The sequence below is a fragment of the Chrysochloris asiatica genome, unplaced genomic scaffold, assembly GCF_000296735.1.
Source record: "Chrysochloris asiatica unplaced genomic scaffold, ChrAsi1.0 scaffold00210, whole genome shotgun sequence".
NCBI lineage: Eukaryota > Metazoa > Chordata > Mammalia > Afrosoricida > Chrysochloridae > Chrysochloris > Chrysochloris asiatica.
The window spans coordinates 4,155,497-4,183,086 of NW_006408728.1; the positions used below are offsets into that span (position 1 = coordinate 4,155,497).

General features: G+C 35.4%; 1 protein-coding gene across 1 annotated transcript in view; it reads right to left on the bottom strand.

Moving 5' to 3' along the window:
• HMCN1 (hemicentin 1) overlaps positions 1 to 27,590 on the bottom strand; it is a 665,929-nt gene that overhangs the window by 84,023 nt on the left and 554,316 nt on the right. The window contains exons 68-80 of the mRNA XM_006872707.1: positions 26,548 to 26,744; positions 22,654 to 22,735; positions 20,354 to 20,490; positions 15,967 to 16,108; positions 14,800 to 14,944; positions 14,281 to 14,408; positions 13,839 to 13,995; positions 12,024 to 12,145; positions 11,287 to 11,451; positions 7,864 to 7,971; positions 7,290 to 7,427; positions 7,025 to 7,159; positions 380 to 649 (exon numbers count right to left, since the gene is read on the bottom strand). Coding sequence (XP_006872769.1) covers positions 380 to 649; positions 7,025 to 7,159; positions 7,290 to 7,427; positions 7,864 to 7,971; positions 11,287 to 11,451; positions 12,024 to 12,145; positions 13,839 to 13,995; positions 14,281 to 14,408; positions 14,800 to 14,944; positions 15,967 to 16,108; positions 20,354 to 20,490; positions 22,654 to 22,735; positions 26,548 to 26,744 — 1,926 coding nt within the window. The remainder of the gene's footprint in view (positions 1 to 379; positions 650 to 7,024; positions 7,160 to 7,289; positions 7,428 to 7,863; positions 7,972 to 11,286; positions 11,452 to 12,023; positions 12,146 to 13,838; positions 13,996 to 14,280; positions 14,409 to 14,799; positions 14,945 to 15,966; positions 16,109 to 20,353; positions 20,491 to 22,653; positions 22,736 to 26,547; positions 26,745 to 27,590) is intronic.

Genomic DNA, 27,590 nt, shown 5'->3' on the forward strand with positions numbered 1-27,590 from the left:
TTGTTTTCTGGTTTTGGTGTACCTCTACACACACACACACACACACACTCTCTCTCTCTCTCTCTCTCTCTCTCTCTCTCTCTCACAAGTACACACCAGTTTAGATTACTGGTTTTGTACAGTTCTGATTTCCATCACATTTGTACTTTTCTTTTTTGCCATAATGCCAAAAGAGGCCTGGTGGTGCTGTGTGTTGGGCCTTAGTTAGGTCAGTGATTCAAATCCACCAGCCATTCTGGAGGAGAAAAATGAGGCTGTCTGCTCTTGTAAACATTTACAGTCTAAGAAACTTTACATCAGAATCGACTCAGCAGCAGTGGGTTTATGATAATGCAGCAGACTGAAATAATTTATTAACCAATGACTTTAAACTACCTACTATGGACAGTAAGTTTGGTGTTGGCACTGCTTGATCCTGCCACATTTGCTGCCATGCATGTGTACTGGCCAGCATCATCAGGCTGAGCAAATGCTATCTGTAGAGCTCCAGAATTGAGAATGCGCTGGCGGATTGATTCCATAACTGCATGCCCATCTTTATGCCATGTAATGTCAGGTGGTGGGAAGCCATCTGTGTCACATGGTAGCATGATAGGCTTATCCACAGCAGTGATATATTCCTTTGGATGGGGGCTAATTGTTGGAGGAACTAAAAGATACAAAGTTGAAATCTCATCTTAAAACGTGAGTGTAGCATTCCCATACCACAACTATATTCTCAATAAAGTCAGGCAACATTGATAAGAAATAAAATCCCGACTTTACCATATCATGAACAAAGAATCACTGTGATTTGGTTTCATTGAAAAAGAAAATGCATGGAGCCCTTTCAAGAAAATTAGTTTTCATATTGCTAACAAATAAATGTGCCTAATAATCAATTTAAAATGAGGAAACAACATATATTCAAGAGGATTTAAATGTCTACAAAACTTTGGTTAGATGGACAAAGGCATTTTCTGTAACATATGACATCATCTGATTCAATCAAATGCTTAAACATTGGCTTCCCAAATAAATCTCATTAAAGTTTGAAAAATATTCAGCTGTTCAAAGATATGTTTACTCATGCATGTCCTATTGAACTTAGCATAATGTCTCATGTACAGTGGTCCTATTTTTTAAAGTATTATTTGAATAATAAATTATTTGAATAAATGAATTGATCATAGAAAATGAATTGATCATAGAACCCCCTGGAAAGACTAATGATAAAGATTTCTTTTCTAGTGTTTACATGCAGGTGACGTTGTTAGGTACCATCATTTCCAGTTCATACCAACCCTATGCACAACAGAAGAAAGCACTGCCTGGTCCTGGGTTACCTTCACAGGTATTGGCCTGAGTTTTCTAGTAAGTATTTTCAAAATGTCCATCTAATTTATTGTTGTTAGGTACTGTTGAGTCAGTACAACAGAACAAAACATTGCCTGGTTCTGCACGAGCTTCACAATTGTTCCTATGTTTGACACCATCCCTCTGTGTCAATCCCTCTCCTTGAGTGTCTTCCTATTTTTGCTTCCTTTTCTTTACCAAACATGATGTCCTTCTCCAGGGATTGGTCCCTCCTCATAACAAGTCCAAAGTAAGTGAGATGAGGTCTCACCAAACTCTCTTCTAAAGAGCATTCTGGCGGTGCTTTTCACAGGACAGATTTGTTCGTTGTTCTGACAACACCATAATTCAAAGGCATCAGTTCTTCAGTCTTCCTTATTCACTGTCCTGTTTTTGTACACATATCAGGTGATTGAAAATGAAAGGGACTCTATTGAGATAATTTACAGAAACCATTATTATTGAGTTTAATCTTGTGTTTTGTCATTATAGACTGTACAAGCACAGGACAAGTGGTACTCAGAATAGTTCATGCCTCTGTTGTTGTTGTTAAGTGCCATTGAGTCGGTTCCGACCCATAGCGACCCTGTACAGGGTTTCCGAGGGTGTAAATCTTTACGGGAGTAGAAAGCCTCATCTTTCTCCCGTGAAGCGACTGGTAGTTTCGAACCGCTGACCTTAAGGTTCGCAGCCCGATTCGTAACCACTACGCTACCAGAGCTCCTTCATGCAATTATTTCTGGGTGTTCTAGGAATGTTCACATTTTATTAGTTGTTTACTATTCTTCTTTGTCTTTTAATTGTTCTTAAGCCAATAATTTTAATCAATTATCAAAGAAAAAAATTCTCAAATCTGAAACTTTTTTTTATAACCTCTGCATTGATGAAATCAATCCTTATCTTATCTTACTACAATAGGATATTATGTTCAACAAAAGTGTCCACTTCCTTCTTGATAACCTCTTGGCCTCCACGGTATTATAGTTTTCTAATTTTACTCCAATTTCTGTTTTCTCTTTTGTATTCTTTTCCTGCTTAATCTCTTTTATCAGATATCTAAATAATGACTTTTTCCTTAGAGATTCTTCTGACTACATTTTTCCTAGATGACCACATTCAGTATTGTGAATTTAAATACATTGATTACTGCCAAATTTATATTTTTAGATTCTATGTTTCCCATGAGCTTCACATTAAAAACTACTGATATTTACTTTGACATCTCCACTGCGATTTCTAATGTTTTTGTTATTAGGTGCCATTGAGTCAGTTTTATTTCATAGTGACCCTGCGCGCAGCAGAAGAAAACAGTGTTCTGTTTTGTTACACCATCCTCAAAATTGTTGTTATGCCTGAGCCTGCTGCTGCTGTCACTGTAGCAATCCATCTTGTTGGGGATCTTCTGCTTTTTTGCCGACTCTTCAATTTATCAAGCATAATGTCCTTCTCCAGGAACTGGTCCTTCCTGATAATATGTCCAAAGTATGAGACACAAAGTCTTGTCATCCTGGCTTCTAAGGGGCATTCTGCCTGTACTTCTTCCAACACAGATTTGTTTGTTCTTCTGGTGGTTCATGGTACTTGCGGTATTCTTCTCTATCTAGTACCATAACTCAAATGCATCAATTCTTCTACAGTCTTCCTTATTCACTGTCCAACTTTCACATGCATAGGAGGCAATTGAAATATGGCTTGTATCAGGCACACCTTAGTCCTCAAACTGATACCTTTTCTTTAAACCCTTTAAAGAGGTCTTATGCAGATTTGCCTGAAACATACAGCATTTGATTTTCTGACTACTGCTTCCATAAATGTAGATTTTGGATCTAAGAAAACTGACATCTTAGACAACTTCAATTTTCTCCATTTATCATGATGCTATTTATTGGTCCAGCTGTGAGGATTTCTGGCTTCTTTACATTGAGGCGCAATCCATACTGAAGGCTGTGATGTATGATCTTCATCAGCAAGTATTTCAAGTGTTCTTTGCTTTCATCAAGCAAGGTTGTATCATATGAATATCACAGGTTGTTGATGACTCTTTCCTCCATCGTGAATGCCACATTCTTCTTATATAAGCCAATTTTTCAGATTATTTGCTCAGCATATAGATTGAATATGAATGGTGAAATGATACAAACCTGATACACACTTTACCTGATTATAATCTACTTAGTATCACCTTTTTCTCTTTGAATGACTGCCTCCTGGTTTATGTACCGTTTCTTCATGAGCACAATCAAGTGGTCTAGAATATCCATTCTTAGCAATGTTTATCATAACTTTTTATAATCTGCACAGTCGAAAGCCTTTGCATAATCAATAAAATATAAGTAAACACCTTCCTGGTATTCTCTGTTTATAGCTAAGCTCTATCTTATGTCAGTGACGCTATTCCCAGTTTCATGTCTTCTTCTGAATTCAGGTTGAGTTTCTGCAGTTCCCTAGTGTTTAATGCAGTTCCCTAGGTTCTTGAGTTGGTGTCCAAATTCAGGTAGGATATGTTCAAAGTCATACTCTGACTTTTGTGAACTGCTTTTCAGTTTTCTCAGCTTCAGTCTGAACTTGCATATGTTCAATTGATGTCCTGTTCCAGAATCAGCCCCTGGACTTGTTTTGGCTACTGATATGGAGCTTTCCCATGGTCTCTTCCCACAGGTGTAGTCAATTTGATTTCTGTGTATTCCATCTGGCCAGCTCCATGTTTAAGTCATTTTTTATGTTGTTTTAAAAAGAATTTGCAATAAATAAGTCATTGATCTTTCAAAATCCTATTCTTTCACTCTCCAGCATCATTTCTATCACCAAGGTCATAGTTTCCAACTATTGATCCTTCTTGTTTGTTTTCAACCTTCACATTCCAATCATCAGTAATTATCAATACATCTTTTTTTTTTCCCCCTCAGTGAATTCCTCATAAAAAAAACCAACAACCAGTTTTTGAAGTTTTCATTGTGAACTGAGTGACAGCTTAAATGGGAGAGCATTGGAATTATCAATACACCTTGACTGTATGTTTGATCAATTCATACTGAGGAAGTTGGTAGAATTCTTCAGTTTCATCATCGCTGGCTTTACTGGTTGGTGCACAAATTTCAATGATAGTGGTATTAACTGGTCTTCCTTACAGGCATATGGATATTATCCTATCACAGACAACACTGTACTTCAGGATAGATCTTGAAATGTTCTTCTTAATGATGAATATTACACTTTTCTTCTTGAATTTATTGGTACCAGCAAATAAATCATGACTGTAAGATTCAAAATGGCCAATACCTATCCATTTAAGTTTGCTAATGCTCAGGATATCTATCTTTATGCATTCCATTTCATTTTTTGACAACTTCCAGTCTTCCTAGATTCATAGTAAGTACATTTCAGTTCAGGTTATTAATGGTTGTTTACAGCTGTTTCTCCTCGTTTGCAGTTGTGCCCCATCAGCAAATGAAAGTTCTAAACACTTTATTCACATCATCAGGGCCAACTCTACTTTTAGGAGGCACCTTCTTCTCAGTCATACTTTGATTGCCTTCCAACCTGAAGGGCTCATCTTCCGGCACTATCTCTGACAGTGTTCTGCTGCTATGCAGAAGGGGTTCATTGGTTAAGCATTCAGAAGTAGTCTGCTTCACCTTCTTCCTAGTCTGTTTTAGTCTAGAACCTCTGCTGAAACCTGTTCATCTTGGGTGAACCTGTTGGTATAGCTTCCAGCATCACAGCAATACCTAAGCCACCACAGTACGACAAACTGATAGATAAGTGAGAGACAATTTCTAAGTTTCTCACAGTCAACATGATTAAACAGAAATCACGATTCCCTTCTTCTAAAACCTGTTCTTCCCCTTGTAGTCTACTATGGTACTATCATCTACTCACAAGCTTCAGCCCAAAGTCCAGGAAATATCAATTCTTCTCTTTCCCTCACCCCTCAAATTAGAGTTACCAGCAATCCTGGTAATTACATTTCCAGATACATCTTGAATCCATCACTTTTCCCTTCACCTCTGCAACACACAGACACCCCACTTCTGGCCAGAATATTACATCCATCCTGCCTAGACTAATTTAACAGATCATCCACCTGTATTCTTATCCTTTCTCAACACCATTATCTGATAGCAACAAAAGAGGTCTTAAAACCAAATCAAAATTCTGTTTGCATTCTTGGACAGTTTCCCACTGCACAAAAATTGAAATCTAAACTCTTTATGTCCTATTGGTCCTTCATGCACTGATCTCCCTAAAGTTATGTCAGTCTTCCTCTTGCTCACCAATGTCTAGCCACACTAGCCTACTTCTTTTCTCAGCTTTGTCTTTGAACACATTCTGAAACCTTCACATTCATTATTCAGACCTCAGTTTGCATGTCATCTTCTCAGAGAAGCATACCCTGGCCACTGACCTAAAGTAGCCCTACCAATTCCCATTATTCTCCACTTCTGCCCTTATTTTTTTCTTTATATACATAGCATACATCAGAATTTATAATGGTTTCATTGATTTGATTGCATAATTGTCTCTTATCTACTAAAAAGAAAATATCATAAGCAAGGGATCATGTCTATATTATTAAATATGCCCCCCAGTTATTCCCCATAAGTATTTGTTAAATAAACTTTGAAAAGCAAATTGAAATTAGATTTACAATAATCAGAAAAGTGAATTTTATAATATTTATTAATATATCATAGGAATAATGTCATTTTCAATTGCCACATATACATGTGAAAGTTGGGCAATAAATAAAGAACACTGAAGAAGAATTGATGCATTTCAATTATGGTATTGGTGTAGAATATTTAATATATCAAAGACTGCCAAAGAAATAAACAAATCCAATTTGGAGGAAGTATAGTCAGATGCTCCTTAGAAGTAAGATTGGGAAGAGTTTGTCTCATGTACCTTGGATATGTTATCAGCAGGGACCAGTCATTCAGAAGTCATGCTTGGCAAAGTAGGAAGTCAGGGGGAAAGGAAAGAGCCTTAATTAGATGGACTGACACAATGTCTGCAAAAATAGTCTCAAACATAGGGATAACTATGAGGATGGTACAGGACTGGACAGTGTTTTGTTCTTTTGCACAATGGGTTGCTAGGAGTCAAAACCAACTCAGTGGGACCTAACAATAACGACATTATAGGGAGACAACCCCAGAAGTTCAAAATCAGCAAAATCAACTTCATTATTATGGAATTTATTTCCAATTCACTTCCTTAAAACAGTGCATGCAAGATAGGAAAATTATATTGAGAAAATACCTGTACATGTGAAAACAAAACAAAAGATCCTGCTTTTTCTTTAGACTCTTTTTTCCATGAATATACTGAAACTGCTGTTCAATTTGTTTTTTAAGTGGACAACAATCATATTTTCAAGGTAGTATTATAGAGGGATCGATTTAAATAACAAATAAACAGACAAACAAACCACATTAAATATGCCATGTAACAAACTGGAATATAAAGTAGAGATTCATAATAGAAATATATTGGGTTCCTTTTTTCTTACAAAAACAATGACAGAAAACAGCACATTGAAATTTCCTTCTTTATATGAATCATGTAAACTAAGAATACTAAGAACTATAGAGGAAAGGTAGCAAAATCATTTTAAATATATACATCTTTGAAATACACTGTCAAAACAGTTTTGAAATGAAGACATAGATGTTGATTACTTAAGTACCTTGAACATTTAACTTAATTTTGCCCAAGGCTGTACCAGCTGCATTCTGAGCCACACACATGTAAGTCCCAACATCCTCTCTGACTGCTCTTGAGATCTGTAAGCCGCCATTTGGAAGAACTGCATGTTTTTTACCTGCAGTACAGTTATTAACACAGAAATTAGACAAATTTTTATTTTTATTAAAATATATAGTCATGCCAACTTCTCAATTTTAAAACATTGAATTTGCCATGATTTTCTTGATAGGCAAAATAATAGATACCTGAAGTGACAACATTGATGCCTTCTTTTTGCCAAGTAATGAAAGGACTGGGTGTCCCTGTTGCTTCACATGGTAATAAAATGGGATTGTTTAGAATGACATCTAGTTCACTTGGCTGAGGCTGAATGACTGGAGGTTCTATGAGAAACAATCAACAGAAAAAAATAATAATAGCACCAGTGTATGGAAGAAATGTCTGCTGTACTCAGGAGATTAAACAAGGTCAAATCTGTAATTCTGAAAGAGTAATGATTTGATTGTCCATTAGAAAAGGAAAAGGAAATATTGATCCCATTATAAACTTTGAAGTCATCACTGCAACCAGTTTTTATTATAATACAAATAGACTAGAAGTAGGAACATATTATAAAAACCCAAAAAGGAAAACAATCTCGTGGTTGTTCTGTATGATTTATCATTTCAGTGCCTTTTTAGTCTTATTGAAGTTTTCATATTCCTAGGAATTTATGGTGGCTCATAGCTCTAGAGAACACTGTTCTTCAAGGATTAAAAATGACTTAGAAGAAGAAGAAAGAAATACAAGTTTTTAAGGAGTAAAGACAACCTTCCATACCCTGGACATGAAGGGTCACATGTCGATGAGCCGAACCAGCTGCATTTCTGGCAATGCAAGTATACCTTCCAGTATGGTCCAATTGGGTGGCAAATATTTCAATTGCTCCTAGAGAGAAAAAAAGTTATAATATATATGTATCTCTATATATATACATCCTTGCTTTTCTCATTTGACAAACTGTCTATTTCATTTTTATGCTTTCTGCACCTAGCAGAAAAACTTGCTTAGCTTATGTTTGTATACACTGAAGTTCCTAACCCATTAATTTTGAAACAATTATTATTAACAACTTGATTGAGGCATGTTTTACAGGCCACCTTAATCAATTTAAACGTACAATTCAGTCATTTTTAGTATATTTACTGTGCTGGCCAACCATCAGCATAATCTAATTTTAGAACAGTTCTGTCACCCCAAATAAAAACTCTGTGCCCACTGGAAATCACTCCCTTATCACAACTCCTATCTTAGTCAGTTACACCTACATTTCCCATCTCTACAGATTTTCCTTTTATGGACATTTCATACAAAGGGAATCATTGTTGTTGTTGTTGTTGAGTGCCATCAAGTCGACTCTGACTCACAGTGACCCAGTATAGGGTTTCTGAGGAGCAGCTGGTGGGTTTGAACTACGGACCTTGTGCTTCGCAGTGCAGTGCTGATCCTAGAAGTCATACAGTACAGCATTTGGATGTGACTTCTGTCACTGTGTTTTTGAGGTTCATCTGTTGTGTCATGTGCCAGTATTTATACTTTAAAAAAATTGTTAAATAGAATTTCACTGTATAAATATACCACCTCTTGTTTATACATTCACAAATTGATGAACATTTTAATTCTTTCCACTTTTTCACTATTATGAATAATGATGCTAGCATGAACATTCTCACAGACATGACCACTTGAACATATACTTACTTTTCTTTTAGGCAAATATCTAGGGGTGGAATTGCTAGATCATATAGTAACTATTTAACTTTTTGAGAAAGTTCCAAACATTTTTTGAACTTACTACACTGTACTGGAAGATAGTTAATATGCATTTTATAATATGAACTGTTACCAGTCTATGAAGGTCTCTGAAAGCCAAAATACACTGCCTTGCAAACCAACTTGTATCCTGGGTACAAGTCTTCTAATATGCAAGTTCTCTTAAAATAATATGTGTATTCCCAGTCCTCATTTATTGACGTGGTTAGGTTCCAAACCAGGTCATTATATGAAAATGGAGAATGACTATATTAGATCACAAAATGGAGAATTGCATACTTACATAATTTCCAAATTTTATCATTATATAGCTGACAAATTACATCGCTACACAGATGTGAAATGACATCATTATATAACTGCCAAACCACTGTGAGTCATGGTCCAGACAAGTTGACACAGACTTAACCAACACAGCCCGTGTTACTCTCACCTTGTACTTTGATGTTTGTTACTGACAGAAGTTGTTAATGAACAAAATTATTTGATAGATTTTTTTTTTTTTTACTATTTCTGTAAATAGTAAAAAAAATAAAAAAAGACACAGATAATGACATAGATGATAAGCAAGGAGTAGGTGTACATTCTAAAAATCTCAGAGTATTAGTTGCTATTTTAGCTTACCTCTAATGTACCCCTCAATTGTAGGATATGTTTTTATAAACACTAATGTGAATCACCTATGCTTTCATTTAAGTGAGTTATTTTCTCTTCAATACTAAAACTTTGAATGGTATCAATGACGGTTGCTACCACCCTAAAAAATGACCCATCATTGTACTTACTAACGAGCTTTACCTTAAAAATTATAAACTTTGAAAGAAAAATAACCTGTCTTAGTTTTGTATTCACAGGAACACAGGAGAGTAAGTAGCTGGTTTTAGGCACCAAACTAGGGTGAATGAATGAACATTCTCTTTGGTCAAAGAAAGCAATTTGGTATACTCACATATACTAATGAATTTGTTAAATTTTAGGTTCAGCAAACATGCACATAAAATGCCAGTTGTCACACTTACTATATTCAGGTAGTCTTGTTGTTAGCGTTGGCTTTGAATCATGGCAGCTTCATGCAGGACAAAACAAAACATGGCCCAGTCCTGCTTTGAGTGCATTGTTATAGCTATTATGTCAATTTATCTCACTGAGAGTTATTTATGATGGCTTTCTACATTACCAAAAATTATGTCCTTTTCTAACAATTGGTCTTTCCTGATGATGTGTGTAAAGTAAGCCATAGAAAATCTTGCCATCCTTGCTTCCAAGGAATGTTTTGATAGTATATCTTTTAAGACTTATCTGTTCTTTTGGGAGTCCATGGTATAATAATCAGTATTGTTTGCCAACACTACATCAATTCTTACTCTGTTTCTTTTTTCAGTATTCAACTTTCACTTGCATATGAGGTGGCTGAAAAGACCATGGGTTGGGTCAGATGCACATTAGTCATTAAAGTAATACATGCCTTTCAAAATCTTAAAGAGGTCTTTTGCAGCAGATATTACCAATGCAGTATGTTTCATTTGTTCAGTTGTCTCAACAGGGTACTTCAAAATATGCATCATTTCATTGACTGTTGCTTCCATGAACATTGATTTCTGATTCAAGTAGAATAAAACCATTGATAATGTCAATTTTTCTCCATTTATCATGATGTTGTTTATTGGTTCTGTTGTGAGAATTCTTATTTTGTCAATATTCAGGTGTAGTTCATACTGAAGGGCATGTAGTATTTGACCTTCATCAGTAAGTGCTTCAAGCTATCTTCATTTTTAACATTTGCTTATCAAATGTTATTAATGAGTCTTCAAATAATCTTAACGTCACATTCTTCTTCATATAGTCCAGTTTCATGGATTATTCATTAAGCATATGGATTGAATAAATAAGGTGAAAGGATACAACCCTGACACACATCTTGTCCAATTTTGAGCCACACAGTTATCCCTTTGATTCTTCAAATGACTACATCCTGATCCATATACAGATTTTGCATATGCACAATTAAGTGTTCTGGATTTTCGTTCTTCACAATGCTGTCATTTTAGAAATTATTATCTATTATCCAATATCAGTCTTAGATAATGCTAATTATTTTGTTTCTAGATTTCTTTTTTTCCTTTCCTTTCACTAGCTCCATTTTCATTGCTGTTTTTGTTTTTTTTTTTTTGGTGAGTGGGGGATAGATAAGTCCAGGAATGCAAACGTATTTTATTTTGGTGCAACTAAAGCTTGGTATTGTTACTGTTGTTAAGTGCTGTGGAGTCTGCTCTGACTCAGAGTGATGCTGTATAGGGTTTGCAAGAAGCGGGTGGTGACTTTGAAGTGTCAGTCTTGCAGCTCACACTGCCTTTGCGATCTTGTGCTTACTCTACAGTACCACACCAGGGCTCCAACTGGTTTATGTTTAATCATTGAACTTGGTCTTACCTGAAGACAGAATTCTGTAGCCATTTCCCCTGGGAAGAAGTCTTATACCATTTTTGGTCCAGTGGATTGAGGGAAATGGAACTCCTGAAGCAGTGCAGGTAATCACTGTTGAGGTGTGTTTGGTTACTAGGAAGTTTGTAGGCTCATCAGCTATGGATGGTGGAACTAAAACAACAGTAATAACAAAAAGAAATAAAACCATACATGTGTCCAACATTTACATATTTCAAAAGCCTTATCATAAAGCTTTCACTCCCCTTTGAATGTAAATCTTAAAAACCAGTGGCCATCGAGTCTATTCTGACTCCTAGTGATTCCATGTATATCAGAGTAGAACTGTGCTCTATAGGATTTTTCAATGGCTGGTTTTTGGAAGTAGATCGTCAGACTTTTCTTCTAAGGTGCTTCTGGGTAGTTTTGAACCTCCAGCCTTTTGATTAGTAGTCAAACATGTTAACCATTTATACCACCCATTATACCACTCCATGTAAATGTTTTGTGCCATTGAGCCAATTCTGACTCGTAGTGACCCTGTATAGAGTTCCTAGGAGCAGCTGGTGGGTTTGAACTGCTGACCTTCAGGTTAGCAGTCCAAGGCTTATCCTATAGCACCACACCAGGACCGAGGACTCCCATGTAAATGTTAGCTAAATGGAAAAGGAAAAACTTGAAAAATATTAGAATCATGAGTTGTTTTCATTATAACAACTTCTAATTCACATGTTAAACAGTTCTACCTTGTACAGTGAGATCCATGATTCTCTGATCCTCTCCAGCATCATTTGTCACAGTGCACTCATAGGTTGCAGTATCATCCACAGAAGGGGAAATAATTACTAGTGAACCTGAAGACAGAAGTCTATAAGAGAGATTTCAAAGCAATGAGGTACAATATACCAGATTTCATTTGTTCAGTCACTTCAATAAGGTACTTTAAAACATGCATTATTTCTTTAAGTCTAACAAGAGTTTAAGTTTAGGGTAATGGATTAGTAGAGCCTCAACCTTGGCATTTAAGGACGTAGTTAAGAGGAAGGGCTGTCTGAAGATGGAATCTTGTGTTTTCTGAATGTTATCACATTGATGACAGCCACTGTTTATTAAGCATTGAATAAATTCCTGGCACCATGATAAATTATTTCCAAATTTCACAATAAGTCTGTGGGTTGGTATTATAATTATTTCCATTTACAGATGGGAAGACTAAAATTTAGATGGTTGGTATTTAGCTACAGATCTGTTTGTCTAATCTTTTACAGTACTTCATATGTCTCTTTACATGAACCTTGGAGGTTCATGCATCAATAAATGAAGTATGGAGATCATAATCAGTAAATCTTACCTTTAATCTCTAGCCAACTGAAAACTAAAGCAATCTGGATCAAATGCTTAGATTTAGTAAGCATATATACATGATTGAAAGTAACTCTAAATAATATCTGTTTTCTTACTTCAAACTTCAAATTTATTTAATGAATAGAAATGATTTAATTTATGGAAATATTTTTAATGTACTTTTTATTCAAGGACATTATACATTTTCCATAAAGTATATATATTGAAATCACTGAACTCCCAATCCTAAAGATAAACAGATTAAGAGCGAGAGAGAACTGATAGGATTTCAAATAAAATATTCCTGTTTTCATGTTGTCTGACATATCAGAATTGATTTTTGTCAAAGTATATTGATTATACCATTTTTTTCAGTACTATGGCAATCATCTGACAGAATAACTATCTATTAACTCATTTCAAATATAAGAAATTAGGTTCATTTATAGCATTAGAAAGGAGCTCTGGTAGAGCAATGGTTAGATGTTCATCTGTTAACCATGAAATTGGTAGTTCAAACCCACCAACTCTTCTGTGCGAGAAAGATGCGGCAGTGTGTGACAGATTTACAACCTTGTAAACCCTATGTGAGGATTAGTAGTGCTTCATTCTGTTGTGCACAAGGTTGTTTCGAGCTGGAATTGATTGGACGGAGCCTGACAAACCTACAAGAAGTTCTTTCATGTAGGGTTGCTATGAGCCGGAATTGACTCAATGGCAACAGGAAACTGCTAGTTATTCAAAGCATAGCTTTTAAAAATATACATTAGCATATTATGAGGCCTGTTATTATTAGGAGGAATGCAAAGAATTAGAAAAATAATATTTCCCTCCCCATGCATGCTACCACATACCTATATAACATATCAAGGAAAAAAAAAGGTTGATTTTTATTTACAACTAAAATTTTTATTTATTTTCATAGAATTTGTTTTTATATCAAGTGCTTTTTTTTAATCTTTTGTCTTTATAAAATTTTATTTAAAAATCAACTGGAATAGAAGTCTAATCCTGTGGACTCATCAGAGGACTTGTGTATGGAAAAATTACACTTATAATTTTACGTTGAAACTGAATTCCATGTTAAGGAGGGAAAAAGTATTCTCTGTGCAATGTATACCTGAAAAGTCTTCATAATTTTTATATCTATTGCCTCCATCAATAATGAAATGTTTATTCTTATACAAATGTTTTTTTTAAATGAAATAATTTCTTACCTGTATGAATTCTGATTTTGATCCACACTAAGAAGATGCCCGTTTTTTCTCCAATTGATTGATGGTTTTGGTATTCCAGTAGCCTCACAGGCCAGAGTAGTTTGAACATTTACTGTTACAGTTATGTTGGCAGGACCAGGAGCAATAGATGGAGGAACTAAAGCAATGGCATTAAATTAGGAAAACACATTCAGCAATAGTGTGCCATTTGAAGTATTTCTGCAAACCTGAAGTTAATCATTAGTAACTTGTCTCATAGTTATGTGAATCTAAATAGTGTTGTGAAGGTGCTAACCATGCTGGAGAGAAAACATGGGCTTTTATTCTCAAAATTTCATATAATGCATTTAAATTGCATTGGGCATTAAGATCACTAGTTTAGGTTATTTGACTTAAAGCATTTGCTCCAAAGACTGGAGGGTGTTTATGAAAGTATATTTACCATGGACCTGTAAATCTATTCGCCGGCGGTCTGTTCCAGCAGCATTGGTAGCCATACACAAATACCGTCCTGCATCCATGACATGAGCTGACTGGATGAGAAGGAACCCATTTTCCAAGACAGCATATCTATAAGAAAAATCAAAAGTGATTGTTTTCTGAATCAACCTCATATGACTCTTCACCTTTTGATGGAAATAATTTTTTAAGACTTAGTCAAATCTACTTTTAGTCCTTGACCTGTTTTAGAGGACACATATTTACAAAAACCTTGGTGGCAGATTAATTATGATTCAATGATATCTAAAAAATTAGCTTGTAATATTGGATGGATTACAATCATTGCATTTTAGATATGAGAGTTAAGAATTATACTTATGAAATGCTCCATTTTGATTCTCATGTTAAGATGAAGATGCTAAATAATTATAAACATAAGATCAAAATAATGCACTGAAAAAATTTAAGAATTTATATTTCAGTTATTATAGTATTTTTCTTCTTTTTCCAGGATTGTTACCTTGCATGATTTCCAGTTAGAACAACTCCATCCTTTCTCCAAGTTATTCTTGGGGTTGGCACACCTTCAGCAAGGCATTCCAATGCAATTGACTTATTTAAGGAGATGACAAGACTCTGGGGACCACCCTTTATGTTTGGAGGAACTGCACACAAAATGCAATGAAAAAGTTCAGTTATACTAATAACACAGCCTGAACAAAACCCTGAAGAGGTAAGACAAGGTGAGCTTTTAATCACATGGATAGCTTTATCTATGGCTAACTTATATCAGTATAAACAAAACTGGGGCTTAATTTCTAAAATCTTACACAAGACACTTTGTGTTTAAAAATAAAGCATTGATGGGGGAGGTATGTTTAAAATCCCTGATACAGTGTGTGAAATTTGGCTCTCTGTGAGAGAGGCTTCAATAAACATCAGCTCTGGTCTGATACAAATTAAAGATGATATATTTTATTTTTCTTTGGCCAAATAATGGTCAGAGAGTGTCAACACTGGGACAATTTCATTTAAAATAAAGAACAGAAAGTGGTCTGTTTTAATGAAATGCACATCTGTGGTTAATCATGCACGTCTCAGAGCATTTACTTTATGAAACATTGAGTTCATATGGGAATAGAAAACCTGCAGTTGGATTTTAGTATTAGAAATATAAGCTGTGTGGGTCACCCACTAACTTGTATAACCTCGTATATTAAAAATCCAAAAGAGACTCTCTTGAGGGAAAGTATATAGTATATTTTGACAAATTTTACTACTTAAATTTTATTCTTGAAAGAATTATAGTCCTATGATAATCTCCATCTTGCACATATATCACTTATTTGCCAACAATATTTCAATAATAGTGAACTAAATCACAGGCCACTTGTCATCTAGGCATTTAATATATAAACTTCCTCAACAACCAATGTGAATGACACAAAACATCAGGGTATGTTAATAATCATCAGTCATATATTATCACTTAAGATAGAGTCAGATACCTCTAATTATATAATATGAAATGAATTAATTTACAATGGAGCCCTAACGCAAATTCTACACTTACCATAAGGATTCATTTAGGAAGTTCATGGAAGACCAAAAAAAAAAAGAAAAGAAAAATTGATTTAAATGTTCTTGGCTGAATTTTTAATCACAAAGCAATTAAAAATTTTCTTACCATTTACAGTGAGAATAAATTCTCTTGTAGTCTTTCCTGCAATGTTGCTGGCAACACAGGTATAATTGGCAGTATCCCCTAGATCAGCATTATTAATTTGAAAATATCTCCCTCCAGATAGGATTCGCACTCGAGGTGTTGCCTAGATTCAGAAGTAAAATTTACCATTAAAATGTATGAGAAAAGGAATAAAATTTTGCTTTCTAGTATCAAAGGAGACTATAGTGAAGTGCAAAGTTTTGTCTGTCAGCATGCTTTGCCTGCTTTCTTACCATTATTCTAGTATCAAAAACCCTTGGGAACTATTTCTCTGAGTGTGGTAAGGCAAGCACATAATCAGTACGCCCACATGTCTGACCACAATGATCCACTTAATGATGAAAAGGTGAGTTGAATCCATCAACAGTCCTTCTCAGGGCTGTTGATGGATATGTTGGAGAAAGAAGGCATGTACTTTTTTACTATGGTCACTGGATGTAATTAAGCATGTCAATTTTGGAGGCAGTGTCTGTCACCATATATGGACAGGCTGCTCTGAATCGAAGACAAAGGAAACAGAGCTGAGAGTGGAAGAAAGAACCTAGATGCTTGATTACAATTTCTAAGGACGGTATTTTAATTTTTTTGACTTTTATATGGATATACCAGAATTTGGGGATAATAAAATTTTCAGAGTTTATTTTCATAGCATCTTTCATCCATGAACATCAGTTAAGTGCTACTAACTTAAAAAGTCTTTCTGTAAATTTTCTTTATATTAAGGTGCAACCAATACTGTAGACTGTGGGTTTTTAAAATCTTCATCAGTAAGTATTTAAGTCTTCTTCACTTTGATCAAGCAAGGTTGTACCATTTGCATATCACCATTTATTAATTAGCCTTCCTCCAACCCTGATGCCACGTTTTTCTTCCTGTAATCCGGCTCCTCAAATTATTTCATCAGTATACAGATTGAATAAGTATGGTGACAGAATGCAACACTGGCACACATTTTTCCTAATTTTAAATCATTCAGTGTCACCTTGTTTTGTTCTAACAACTGCCTCTTGGTCTATGTACAAGATCCTCTTTAACATAATTAAATGTTCCTGCATACTCATGCTTCACAATGTTGTCCATAGGTTATCATGATCCACACAGTCAAAATACTGCATATTCAATAAAGCACAGGTAACATCTTTCTGAAATGCTCTGCTTTCAACCAAGATCCATTTGATGTTAGCAAAGATATACCTTATTCCACATCCTTGTCTGAATCTGGCTTGACTCTGGCAGTTCCTTGTCATTGTACTATTGCAGCTGGTTTTGAATTATCTTAAGCAAATTTTTAATTGCATGTAATATTAATGATATTGTCCTATGATTTCTGTATCCTATTGAGTCACCTCTCTTTGGAATGTGCACAAATATAGATCTCTTCCAATCAGTTGCCCAGGTAGCTGTCTCCCAAATTTCTTGGCATATATGAGTATCTCCAGTGCTACATCAGATTGTTGAAAGATTTCAATTTGTATTCCACCAATGCCTGGAGCTTTGTTCTTTGCCATTGATTTCACTGCACCTTGTATATCTTCCTGCAGTACCATTGGCTCAGGATTACATGCTATCCTTTGAAATAGTTGAACATCATCCATTTCTTTTTGGTACAAGTGGCTCTGTATATTCCTTCCATCTTATTTTGACGATTTCTGCATCATTTAATATTTTGCACATTGTTGTTAGGTGCCATAGAGTTGTTACCAACTCATAGTTAGTTACCTTATGTACAACAGATTGAAACACTGCCCCACCCTGGGCCAATCTCACAATCATTGCTACACTTGAGCCTATCACTGCTACCACTGTGCCAATCCATCTTGCTGGGGGTCTTCCTCTTTTTCTTGGACCCTCCACTTTACCAAACATGATATCCTTCTCCAATGACTGATCCCATCTGATAATATGTCCAAAGAATGAGAGATGAAGTCTGACCATCCTGGCTTCCAAAATGCACTCTGGCTGTACTTCTTCCAACACAGATCTATTTGTTCTATTGGCAGTTCATGGTACTTTCAATATTTTCCTCCAACAGTATAACTCAGATGCATCAATTCTTCTATGGTCTTCCTTATTCATTGTCCAAGTTTCACATGTATATGAGGTTATTGAAAATACCATGGCTTGCATAGGCGCACCTTAGTACTCAAACTGACACCCTTGCTCTTCAACATTTTAAAAAAGTCTAATCCAGCAGATTTACCTAATGCAACACATCGTTTGACTTCTTGACTGCTGCCTCCATGAGTGTTGATGGTTGATCTGAGCAAAATGTAGTCTTCGACAACTTCAATCTTTTCTTTATTTATATAAATGTTTTTTTATTGGTTTATTGATGAGGATTCTTGTTTTCTTTACATTGAGATGCAACTTAACAAAGGCTGTGATCTTTGATCTTCATCAGTAACTATTGTAAGTCCTCTTCACTTTCAGCAAGCAAGGTTGTATCATATGTATATCTCAGTTTGTTAATTAGTCTTCCTCCAACCCTGATTTCACATTTTTCTTCATATTATCCAGTTTCTCAAATTATTTGCTCAGCATGCAGACTGAATAAGTGTGGTGACAGAATACAACACTGGGACACACCTTTCCTAATTTTAAACCCTTTGGCATTCCCTTGTTCTATTCAAACAGTCGCCTCTTGGTCTATGTACAGGTTGCTCATGAGCACAATTAAGTGTACTGGAATACTCATTCTCCACAATGTTGTCCTTAGTTTGTCATTTTCCACACAATTGAAAGTCTTTGTGTAGTCAAGAGAGCACAGGTAAGCTTTTAGCCTAGATCCATCTGACATCAGTAATGATATTCCTAATTCCATGTTCTCTTCTGAATCCAATTTAAACCTCTGAAAGTTATTTCTTTGTCAATGTATGGCTGCAGCCATTTTTATATTAACTGTAGTAAAACTTTATTGCTATGGACTATCACTGATATTGTCTGATGATTTCCACATTCCACTGGATCACCTCTCTTTGGAACAGGCACAAATACAATTTCTTCCAGTCAGTTGGCAAGGTAATTGTCTTCCACAGTTCTTGGCATTGATGAGTGAGTGCTTCCAGTGCCGCATCAGTTCAATGAAAGATTTCAATCGTATTCCATCTATTCCCAGTGTCTTGTTCTTTGCCAATGCCTTCTATGCACCTTGGACTTCTCCTTCAATATCACTGGCTCTTGATCATTGGCTACCTCTTGAAATGGTTGAACACTGACTGTTTCTTTTTGGTACAGTGATTTTGTGCTTTGATGTTTTGTGCATCAGTCAATAATTTCCCCATAGAGTGCTTCAATATTTCAAGTCAAGGCTTGAATTTTTCTTCAGTACTTACTGGTGAATATCAAACACCACAGCCTTCAATATGGGTTGTACCTCAATGTAAAGAAAACAAATCCTCACCACTGGACCAAGAAATAACATCATGATAAATGGAGAAAAGATTGAAGTTGTTAAAGATTCCTTTTGCTTGGATCCACCAAGAACACTTATGGAAGCAATAGTAAATAAATCAAACAATGTTATTGCATTAGGCAAATCTGCTGCACAAGACCTCTTCAAAGTGTTTAAGAGCAAAGAAGTCAGTTTGAGGAATAAGGAAAATACCCATGCCATGGTATTTTCAACAGCTTCACAGGCACATCAAAGTTGGAAAATGAATAAGGAAGATTATAGAAGAATTGATGCATTTGATTTATAGTATTAGAGAAGAATATTAAAAATACCACAAACTGCTATAAGAACAAACAAATCTGTGTTGGAAGAAGTACAGCCACAATACTTCTTAAAAGTCAGGATGACAAGACTTCATCTCTCATACTTCAGATGTATCAGGTGGACCATTCCTTGGGGAAGGACATCATGCTATGTAAAATGAATGGGAAGCAAAAAAAGAGAAAGACCCCTAACAAGATATACTGGCACTGTGGCAGCAGCAATTGGCACACACTTATCAGGAATTGTTAGGATGGAGCAGTACTGGGTAATATTTACTTCTGTTGTGCATAAGGTCAAAACTGACTCAAGGGCACTTAACAATAACAACATAATTTTTTATCAATTCTTTAATTTTAAAAATGATACATGGGATCCAGAAGATACATAGGCCAATTTGTGGTATATCTTGAGTCTAAACACCTAGACTTTTGGCCTATGATTATCCACAAACTATCCCAGTAAAACTGAGATGAGAAGGACCTGGTACTCACTGCTACAATGCCGAGCAACCAGTAGAATGATGTACATTGCCTTTTCTACCAGCTTCTCTGCTGGTAGAAAAAAATCACAACTGATTGTTTTTTTTTTTTTTAAATCTCAAAATCAATCTATAGAAAGTAGCAAAAGATTTACCTGTAGTTGTTCACCATTTTTGAGCCAAGTGACTATAGGTGGGGGCACTGCATCTGATTTGCATTCCAAAGTTACTTGTCTATTCTGTAATACAGTGACATCCTGGGGCTCATCTGTTCCCGCAATATTAGGGGGTACTGAGTGTAAGAACAAAAGCATAAAAGTACATAAATGATGGATAAAATGATCCAAATGATCATAGGTACTCAACAAACTTTGCTTCCACTATAATAAATAATAGATATGAATTTAAAATACTACCTCTTTAATTTATAATACAGTTGAATAGTTTTATTTCACTCAGCACTTTCATGTACATTAATTATTAAAATCCTTCCAACAACTACAAGAATGTTAGAATAGATGATATAATAGAATTACTATCACCATTTGATAGATAAATTAACTGAAGCAAAGAGAAAAAATACAAAACCAGATTCATTGCTATCAAGTCAAGTCTGACTCATAGTGACCATGTGTGACAAAGCAGAATTGTCCACTGGGTTTCCAAGGCTGCCAATGTTTATGGAAACAGACTGCCATATCTTTCTCCTGTGGAGTGGCTAGTGCGTTCAAACCGCTGACCTTTAGGTTAGCAACTGAGCACTTTAATCATTGTACCACTAGGACTCAAAATCCTTTTCTAGGTATTTTGCTTGACAATGGTTTTCTTTGAACATCAGATTTTTAAACTCCCAAATCAAAGTTAACTCATTTAAATATTCAGAAATGCATACATTTTTCTACAGCTATCTTTTTATGTGATTCTTAAATGCTGAATTTACATGACAGTTAATGGCAGGTCTAATCTGTATACATATTAGGGTGTGATAGTGGTGGTGTGCCAGTTGAGTTGGTTCTGAGTCAAAGCAACCCTGTATAGAGTTTCCGAGGCTATAGAAATCCTCATCTTTCTCCCTTATAGTAGCTGGTGAATTCAAATTGCTTACCTTGTGGTTAGCAGACCAATGAGTAACCCACTACACTAGCTGGGTTCCTTTGTATTAGGGGTGGTTGTTGTTGTTAAGTGCTTTTGAGTCAGTTCTAATTCATAGCAACCTTGTGTAGGGTTTTTGAGAAGCAGTTGGTGGGTTTGAACTGCCAACCCTGTTGTTAGAAGTCCAATGCTTATCATACAGTACCACACCAGGGCTCGGAATTAGGGGTTGTTGCTATTGTTAAGTGCCACTGAGTTGGTTCAGACTCACAGTGACCTTGTATAGAGTTTCCAATGAGTGGTTGGTGGGTTTGAACCAATGGCCTTCTGGTTAGAAATCCAGTGCTTATCCTACAGCACCACATTAGGGAAGGACACTTTAAATTCATGACTACGAGAACGAATCGAGATGTTATGTTTAGTTTTTCAAATGTTCCTCCCCATGAACGGTAATTACCATTTCTATGTCAAAACAGTGTAAGAGTCTCTCTATTGCTCAACATTTCTAATAGGTAATTAGAAATTACTTGGCAACAAATTTCAAGTCATATAACTGTGATGTTTGTGCGTGCACACTTAGTCAAACAAGTGTACTTACAGAAATTTAACCAAATAAAACAATTTGGGAACTAGGCCAATACATATGTACAAGGATGTCTCAAACCAAACCCACTGCCTTTGAATTTATTCTGACTCATCACACTCCTCTAAGGACAGAGTAGAACTCCCTCCATAGCATTTATGAGACTATTAATCTCTGTGGGAGCAGACAGCTTCTCCCACAGAGCAGCTGTGGGTTTGAACTGCTGACCTTGTCATTAGCAGACCATTGTCTAACCCACTCTGCCACCAGGGGAACCTTCATATCACAGTATTGTTTATATTGATGAAAATGAAGAAACAATCTAAACATCCAAAAGTAGGGAACTGACTAAATAAATACATTATGGCATATTAATATAATTGTATATTACATAATTATTAAAAATGGTATTATAGGTATATATTTACTTACATGGAAACATTTTTACCTTATTGTTAAGTGAGAGAAAAAGCTAAATATTCTACAAGCTGTATCTCTGTATAGTGGGGTTATGGGTGGTTTTTGTTTTTTTATCATAATTACATTCCATGGTTTAAAATCAATGAATACTAATTTTAAATTGGAACAAAACAAATAAATACCCAACTGAACTATCCTCAAACAACACTTGATCAGTCAACTATAAGAATCCAATTTGTAAAATACACATTTCCTAATCTATAAACATATCTTTATGATGTGCTAAAGAGTTACCCCCTTTTGCCTAAAGTATAGCTTCTAAGTAGTTGTGTCGACTACAGGATGTTTTGCCAAATTTACCGTGCACTCTCACTAAATATTCTTTATCATCATCTCCTGCGGGACTGGATGCCAGACAGGTATATCTTCCTGTATCCTCCACCTACAAAACCCAAACAAATGAATTAAACAATGCCAAATATATTTGTTTTGGTGATGAGAATAATAATCCAATAGTTATCTCAATTGAGAACAAAAGTCACAATAAAACAACAAGAACAACAACAACAGAATATCCTTAAAGGAACACAATAATTAACCGTTTAATAAACTGATTTAACACTTGTGATTAGTGATCTGATAGTGACCAGTGGCTTGATATTTCTATTTGATGTGAAGCTATGTATTCACAAGATTCCAGTATTTGATTACAGAATGCTTGCCTGTTAGGTGTATTTAATGAACTCCTATATAGAGCTATATAAAGTATCTACGAATCATGGCAGGCTACATGTTGTTGTTGATGTGAAGTGCCATTGAGTCGGTTCCGACCCATAGCGAACCTGTATAGGGTTTCCGAGGAGCAGCTGGTGAGCCTGAATTGCTGACCTTGCAGTTCAAATGTCTTTGCAGTTTGGCGCATTAACCCACAATGACACACCAGGACTCATACTCAGTGTTAGTTGAAGAAATCAATCTTTATGAGTTAAATTATGAAGTGAAAAGCACAATTATATGTTTCCTAAATAAAATGAGGTGTACTTATTAAATTAATAAAAACAAATGAAATGTTTTATTATTCAAAGAAAGCACATTAATCCCACATTTTAAATATACCTTTGATATACATCATGGAATGAAAGGGTTATAATGTAATTTGACTATAAATAGAGTTAGATTGACAGCAGAATCTATTATTGTCTGACTAAAAATAGAAATATTACTTTAGAAACCCACATGCATAGTTTCTATTGAAAATGGCAACTTTAATCTATATGTTTGATGTTATATAGTATAAAAATTCTGTTTTCTTTTTTAAAATACTTGTTTATCCCAAGGATATGGGGAATTAAAAAAATGTTTAATTCTTGCATTGAAGATTGACTTTACAGGTTATGACAAAAACTTTTCAATGAGTGTAAAAACGCCAACAAATTAAGACTAAAATTTTTGGAAAAATAAATACAATTTTAGAAAACCTGGTCTAATATACTCCTTCATTTATGATTTTAAAATGATGCACTATTGCCTAGAGAACAATTCTGAATATTTCATTATATTTTACAATTGTGGTGAAAACATACATAACAAAACATCTTGACAATTCTACATGTACAATTCACTAACATTGATTACAGTCTTAAAGTTGGGCCATCATTCTTGCTATACAATTAACATAGTATTTCCATCAATAAACTTAATGCCCCCTATGCAAAAACTACCCCTTCTCTACTTCCTCATACCCTCGGTAACTACTTGCAATCTTTGGTTTCTATATATTTGCTTATTTCCTATATATGAGATTATGCAGTATTTGTCCTTTTGTGAGAGATGAGACACTCTGCTTCCATTAAGATTTACATTCTCAGACACCCTAGAGAGCAATTCTATTCTATCCTACAGGGTGCCTCTGTGTTGGGATCGACTCAACAGTAGTGGAATATTTTACTTAGAATTTTGTTTTCAGGGTTCATCTATGCTGTGGCTTGTATCAGGACTTCATTTCTCTTTATGGATGAATTGCATTCCATTGTGTGTACTTGTATTTACTACATTTTGTATTCCACTCATCTGTTGAGGGGAATTTTGGTTGCCTCCACCTCTAGGCTATTGTGAAAAGTGCTGCAATGAGCACTGATGGACAGACTCTGCTTGCCTTTCTGCCATTACTTCTTCTGGATAGATGTCTGGATTGGTATGGCTAAGTCATATGGTAATTCTATGTTCAACTTTGAGGATCTGCCAACCTGTTTTCCACAGTGGTTGTGCAATTCCATCTGCCATGGATGTGGGTTCCAGTTTATCAACAACTTTTCCAACACACATTTTGCTTGCTGGGATGAGGTGATATCTCATTGTAATTTTTCACATTAATTGCTTTATATCTCTCAATTATTTAATGAAGGGCACATGGAGGCTCCATACAATAAATACTAGATTGCGAACCACAAGGGCAAGAGTTTGAGCCTGCCAGCCATTCTGCAGGAAAATGATGAGGCTTTCTGCTCCTGTAAAGCTTTATAGCTTTGGAAACCCTATACAGGTTCGCTACAAGTCAGAAGCTACCCAACAGTACAAAACCACTACCACCACCACCAGTGGTTAATGACATTGACCATATTTTCATGTGTTTTTGGTCATTTGAATATCTTTGGTGAACTATCTATTCAAGTCCTTTGTCCATTTGTTGACTGGATTGTTTGTCTTTTTGCTATTACGTTGTAGAGGTCTTAAATATATATTTTGTATGATGGATCCTTATTGAGTATATTAAGGGACTTCAAAAACTTGTGGAAAAGTTTCATTAACTTTTAATTTCATTTTTCCACAAACATTTGAAGTCCCCTTCATATTATTCCTGAAAATTTTCTCCCAATCTATAAGTTATCTTCTTATTTTGAAAAGTTCTTTGATTAACAGAAGTATGTTCTTATCCTATTTTAAAACTTCTAAACACTATCTATTCTCTACCACCTCAGCTAATTGTCAACAAATATTGCCGTCTCCACTTGTCTACATTTAGTCTCTGCCTCACAAGTCAGAATTTGGAAGGCATTCATTAAGTGCCAGGTTTACCTGTATATTTCATATATATATACAAAAAGATGAAGCTCAGCTATATAAAATACTAAGCAACAAGTGTTAGCTCACAGGTAGGTGAAAACTGCTATGAAAACAAAAAGAAGATGAATAGAGACAAGTCTTGGGATTTGATCACATTTAATTTTACACATCAATCGGAAACCCTATACAAGGTTGCTTTGAGTCAGAACCAACGCCACAGCACATAACCACCACCACCACTATAGTCCTGGTGTGGCACTGTACGATAAGCACTCAACTACAAGGTCAGTTCAAACTCACCAGCCGCTCCTAGGAAATGCTATACAGGGTTGCTATGAGTAGACTGACTCGATGGCACTTAACAACAACAGTAATGTATGTAAAGGTCCTCTTTATGCTTCATATATAAATATGAAATAAATGTAGTTATATTTCCCCTAGACAAGTGGAACCTTCTTTTAAGGCTGAGACATGTCTTGTATACATTTATATCCCCCACAATACGTAGAACTTGTTGGAAATGTGGTCAACAAGTTCTTATAAAATTGAATTCAAGCTCCTTTCAGTCATATCACCCTATAAGTACCTCACCAATTATGAATATGATAGAACTCATCTACCTTTGCTAAAGTTACACATTCTGTGCTGTATTCAGATGGCATAATTTCTCCAATACTCTCATGTTTAAGAAAGTGGTAAATTTAATTTCTTGTCAGGTGCCATCGAGTCGGTGCCGACTCATAGCAACCCTATGCACAACAGAATGAAAACTGCCTGATCCTGGGCCAACCTCACTACTGTTGCCACACTTGAGTCCATCAACGCTGCCACTTGGCCAATCCATCTCGTTAGGGGTCTTCCTCTTTTTCTCTGGCCCTCCACCTTACCAAACATGATACCCTTCTCCAGTGACTGGTCCCTCCTGACAATACGTCCGAAGTATGAGAGATGAAGTCTGTCAGTTTGTTGCACTGTGGTGGCTTGTGAGTTGCTGTGATTCTGGAAGCTATGCCACCAGTATTTTCAATACCATAAGGGTCACCCATGGAGTACAGGTTTCAGATGAGCTTCCAGACAAAGACAGACTAGGAAGAAGGAGTGACGAACTACTTACGAATATTTAGTCACTGAAAACTTTATGAATAACAGAGAAACTTAAGACAAAGTAATTGTATGCACTTTGACACTTACCTGAGCAGTAGATATTTGTAGAACCTCCCCTTCTCTCAGAGTTTGCACCTGATCGGTCTGTAGAAGGGGCCGTCCATCTTTCATCCACATAATTTTAGGAGCTGGGATTCCAGAAGCAGTGCAGGTAAGTTCAAGTGGATTATTAACAATTACAGATATCTCTTCAGGTTCTTCAGATCCATTAATATGAGGTGGCTCTATTCAAGAGGAATTTAAAACAATGACAAAATAAACTTGCAGCTTGATAAACTACTGCTGACTGTAAAAGCTTAAAATAATATCCAACTCAAATTTATGTTAATATGCTATGAGTCCGTGAGAGTAAGGAAACCCAAATGATAATTCCTAGTATTGTTACAATTTTTCACGAGAACTGTTTCAAAAAGGATGGGTCATGTCTTCAATAGATTATAAAGTAAATGCCAGGCCATCCAAGGTAATTATAGGAAATCAGCTGAAAATTAGAGTATTCTTACTTAACTATGTAGAACTGGAAAGAATAAAAACTAAGCCTACCTTGTACCATTTATTTACAGAGAGATACTTATAGTGTGCTTCTTCTTCTTTTTTTTTTTTTCCTTTTGTGATTGATTTACTTTATTTAGCATAACCTTTTCAAGATTCATCCATGGGGAAAGTATATTCATTCCCTTTGTTTTTGTTTTTAAGTTTTTATTGTGAATTGAGTAGTAGTTTACATGGGAGAACATTGGTTATACACTCATTGTTTCATTGCAATGATTACAGTTCCCTCTGTGCATCATTGTTCAATAGTATTTGCTTGTATTTCCTCTGTTTTGTTTTTCAATTTTATTTATTTATTTATTTTAAGTTTTTTATTGTGGATTGAGTGAAATTTTGAAGACAGGGTAAATCATCAGTTTTACATTGAACAAATCATATACCTTGTTTAATTACATTGATTATAATCACCTCCATGTACCATCAGTTAACAGTATTTCTCTCTATAAACTTTAGCTTTTTAAAAAACAAACAAAAAAACCCACTCAGGCATATATAATAATTTACATCTCCAAAGGGCA